Here is a 3,783-nt window from a genome sequence, read left to right on the forward strand (position 1 = left end):
GTATGGAACAAAACTCAAAATTATAAAAAAAAAAAAGACGGGGTTTACTAGTCAGAAAGAGACTAGAGGAACCTAAGACTGGGGTCCTCGACCATACTTCAGGTCTGGAATGGAATTCACCCCATGGTCCAATTTCCAACCAAGTAGTTAGTTGGTAGATATATAGGGGAGCAACAACCCTAGTGAGGTATGTGGTTGTTAAGTGCCATTGAATCAGTTCTGACCCTGTATAGGGTTTCCAAATAGTGACTGGTGAGTTCAAACTGCCAACCTTGTGGTTCAAACCGACTCTCTGGTCCAGTGTTTCTCTTACAGCATCAGAACTCTGTGATGGTGTTCTGTATCTCTTTGTCATAGATCCACTTCTAGCTTTTGACCTTCACAAATGGACTCCGAAAAGTCTCCAAAGGAAACCATCCTTGTTACAGGAGGAGGGGGCTATGTTGGTTTCCGGTAAGTGCCTCTAAAAAAATATTCCCATGGAGTTTTGTTGTGTTGTTGTTTACCTGAGAGTTGTTGGGAGACGTATGGCTTTCAACTCAGATATGAACACAACCCAGACGTTCATTTGTTTGTGCAGTGATAAGCCAGAAATAAACCAGGTCACATACCACTTGGACATCGATATTGAGAACTACATCTTCTGTGCTGAGGAAAATTCCTTATAAAGCCATTAAGTTAGGCTGGGGAGTGATTACTCACATCACTGAAACCAATTTACAATACTAGAAGTTCTTCCGTAGTTCTGTTATGCGTACGTATTTCAGCGTCAGTAATGTGCTCGCGGGAGAAAGATGAGGCTTTCTACTCCCGTAAGGATTTACACCCTCGGAAACCCTGTACAGGGTCGCTATGGGTCGGAACCGACTCGACGGCACGTAACAACAACAACAACAACAATGTGCTCCTGGAGCAGAGAAAAACAAGTAATATCTCAACCTGTCTTTGAAGGGGAGTCCTGGTGGTACTTTGGGTTAGGCATTGAGCTGCTAACCACAAAGTCAGCAGTTCAAACCCACCAGCTGCTCCATGGGAGAAAGAGGAAGCTGTGTGCTGCCATGAAGATTGGCATCTCGAAACCCTAAATAGTGTTGCTGTGAGTTGGAGTCGACCCTAGAGAGGCTTTAACTACAAAAACAGACCAAACCCCCCAAATTAAACGCACGTGGTGCTGTGGGTTAATGCTCCAGACTGCAAAGCCAGTTTGAAACGCAAGGTCAGTGGTTCAGGCTCACCAGCTGCTCCTTAGAAACCCTCTGTACAGGGTCTCTGTGGATTGAAACTGCATGGCACTTAACAACAATACCAATAGCTATAATTTAAGAAGATGGGAACAGTCCCATGTTTTTAATATTTGAATTACAAGTTACATGTTGTCGCAGTCCTGACTCATAGCAGCGCCATGCAGAGCAGAATGAAACACACCATCCTCACAGCATTGCTGTACTTGATCCCATTGTGGAAGCCACTGTGTCATTCCATCTCGTTGAGGGTCTTCTTCATTTTCACTCACCCACCACTTTACCGATAGCATGCCCTTCTTCAGGGACTTGTCCCTCCTGATAAAGCGTCCAAAGTCCAGGAGATGAAGTCTCGTCATCCTGGCTGCTCTCAGCATCCTGGTTGTACTTGTTCCAAGACAGATTTGTGTCCTTGTGGCTCTCCATGGCACATTCACTTTTGTCTGCACAGATTTCATAAGACTGACAAAATGAGCGTATCAGGGAGGAACTGGGGACCAGCAGAGAAGACTTGGTATCAGAGTTGAAGCATAGATTTCACCTAGCTTTCAGCCTTGGCTGCGCTTTGAACCAGAAGGGAGTCCACGTGATTCTGATTGACATCCACAGCCTGGCTGAGACCATTCCGGAAGGAATCAGGTTTGTCCACAGAGACATCCGCCACCTTGGTGATGTGGAGAAAGCCTTCCTGGGTGCGGCCATCAGCTGTGTATTTCACATCGCCTCTTACGGCATATCAGGGTGGGAGCAGTTGGACCAGAGCCTAATAGAAGTAGTCAACGTTGAGGGCACGGACACCATCCTGCTGGTCTACCGGAGAAGAGGGGTTCCCAGGGTGGTGTACACCAGCACTTTCAACGTGGTGTTTGCAGGGCAAGTCATCCGAGACGGAGACGAGTCTCTGGCGTACCTGCCTCTTCACCTGCACCCAGACCACTACTCGCAGACCAAAGCCATCGCTGAGAAGAAGGTGTTGGAGGCAAACGGTACAGCCCTGGGAGGCAGCGGAGGCATCCTGAGGACCTGTGCCCTGAGACCCACTGGCATCTATGGTCCCGGAGAACAACGGCATCTACCCAGGATCGTGAGCTACCTGGAGAGGGGGCTGTTCAGGTTTGTGTACGGCGAGCCCAGCAGCCTGGTGGAATTTGTCCATGTGGACAACCTGGTCCAGGCTCACATCCTGGCTTCCAAGGCCCTGAGAGAGGAATAGGGCCACGTCGCCTCGGGCCAACCCTACTTCATCTCAGATGGCAGACCCGTGAACAACTTCGAGTTCTGCCAGCCTTTGGTTGAGGGCCTGGGCTACACATTCCCCTCCATCTGCCTGCCACTGACCCTCATGTACGGCCTGGCTTTCCTGACAGAGATGGTGCACGCCGTGCTGGGTCTGTACAACTTCCAGCCCTTCCTCACCTGCACTGAAGTTTACATGATGGGCGTCACACATTACTTCAGCCTGGAGAAGGCCCGGAGAGAGCTGGGCTACGAGGCCCAGGAGTTTGACCTTCAGGAAGTCGTGGAGTGGTTTAAGGCCCATGGTCACGGCCGACGTCTCCAGAGTCGTAATGAGCAGTGTCTTATGTGGGATGAGCTAGTGGTCTTCCTCGTGGTCACAGCCTCTCTCGTATGGGTACATTCACCTGTGGGTCTGTCTGTCTGAAGGACAAGCTCAACGCAGGTTGTTGGTCATAATTCCCAAGATGGTTTCAAGAATAACAAACAGGGTTTTAAGTCTTGTAACATGGTATCTGGTGCCACATTTTGACTCTTCTTGTTGCTGCTATGAATCGAGCTACTAACCTAAAGGTCGGCCGTTCGAAACTACCAGCTGCTCTGCGGGAGAAAAATGAGGCATTCTGCTCCCGTAAAGATTTACAACCTTGGAAACCCTGTTCAGGGTCTCTGTGAGTCAGAACTGACTCCACAGCACACAACAACAACAACAACAACAACAACATCGCTGCTTAAGCATAGATTCTTGGATGAAATCTTTTTTCATCTCCTAACACGAGTCCTAAGGAGCTCTGGTTAGCAAGCTTAGTGGTTATGAATCAGGCTGCTAACCCCAATGTCGGCAGTTCGTAACTACCAGCTGTTTTGTGGAAGAAAGATGAGCCATTCTGTTCCCGTAAAGATTTGTAGCCTCGGAAACCCTGTGCAGGGTCACTATGAGTCGGAATCGACTCCACGGTACTTAACAACAACAACAACAACACGAGTCCTGGTGTGGTGCTGTGGGCTAATGCGTCAGACTGCAAAGTCGTTCGAACTGCAAGGTCGGTGGTTCACCAGAGGCTCCTTGGAAACCCTACACAGGGTCGCCATGCGTTGGACTCAACAGCACTTAACAACAACATTGATCTCAAACAAAGCAAAGGCAAGTGTGAAGTGTTTGTTTGTATGGTTTTATGTTTTCAAGGGTACACTGGATACCCCCGAGAGCCAGGCATAGGGTGGAAATGTCTCCGTTGAAATCTTCAGAGACCCCCCACACTCTTCCAGACTGTGTGCACTTGGTGGTGTTAAGTGCTGTTTCAAC

The 3,783-nt window shown here is 48.8% G+C and overlaps 1 protein-coding gene across 1 annotated transcript; it reads left to right on the plus strand.

Annotated features, from left to right (window-relative positions):
- The first annotated feature begins 385 nt into the window (after positions 1-385).
- Positions 386-2,904, plus strand: SDR42E1 (short chain dehydrogenase/reductase family 42E, member 1). The gene is given in 2 exon segments (XM_006860137.1): positions 386-453; positions 1,794-2,904. Coding segments are annotated over 2 exon segments (1,179 nt in total).
- Positions 2,905-3,783: the final 879 nt, after the last annotated feature.

Source organism: Chrysochloris asiatica, unplaced genomic scaffold (genome assembly GCF_000296735.1).
Source record: "Chrysochloris asiatica unplaced genomic scaffold, ChrAsi1.0 scaffold00037, whole genome shotgun sequence".
NCBI lineage: Eukaryota > Metazoa > Chordata > Mammalia > Afrosoricida > Chrysochloridae > Chrysochloris > Chrysochloris asiatica.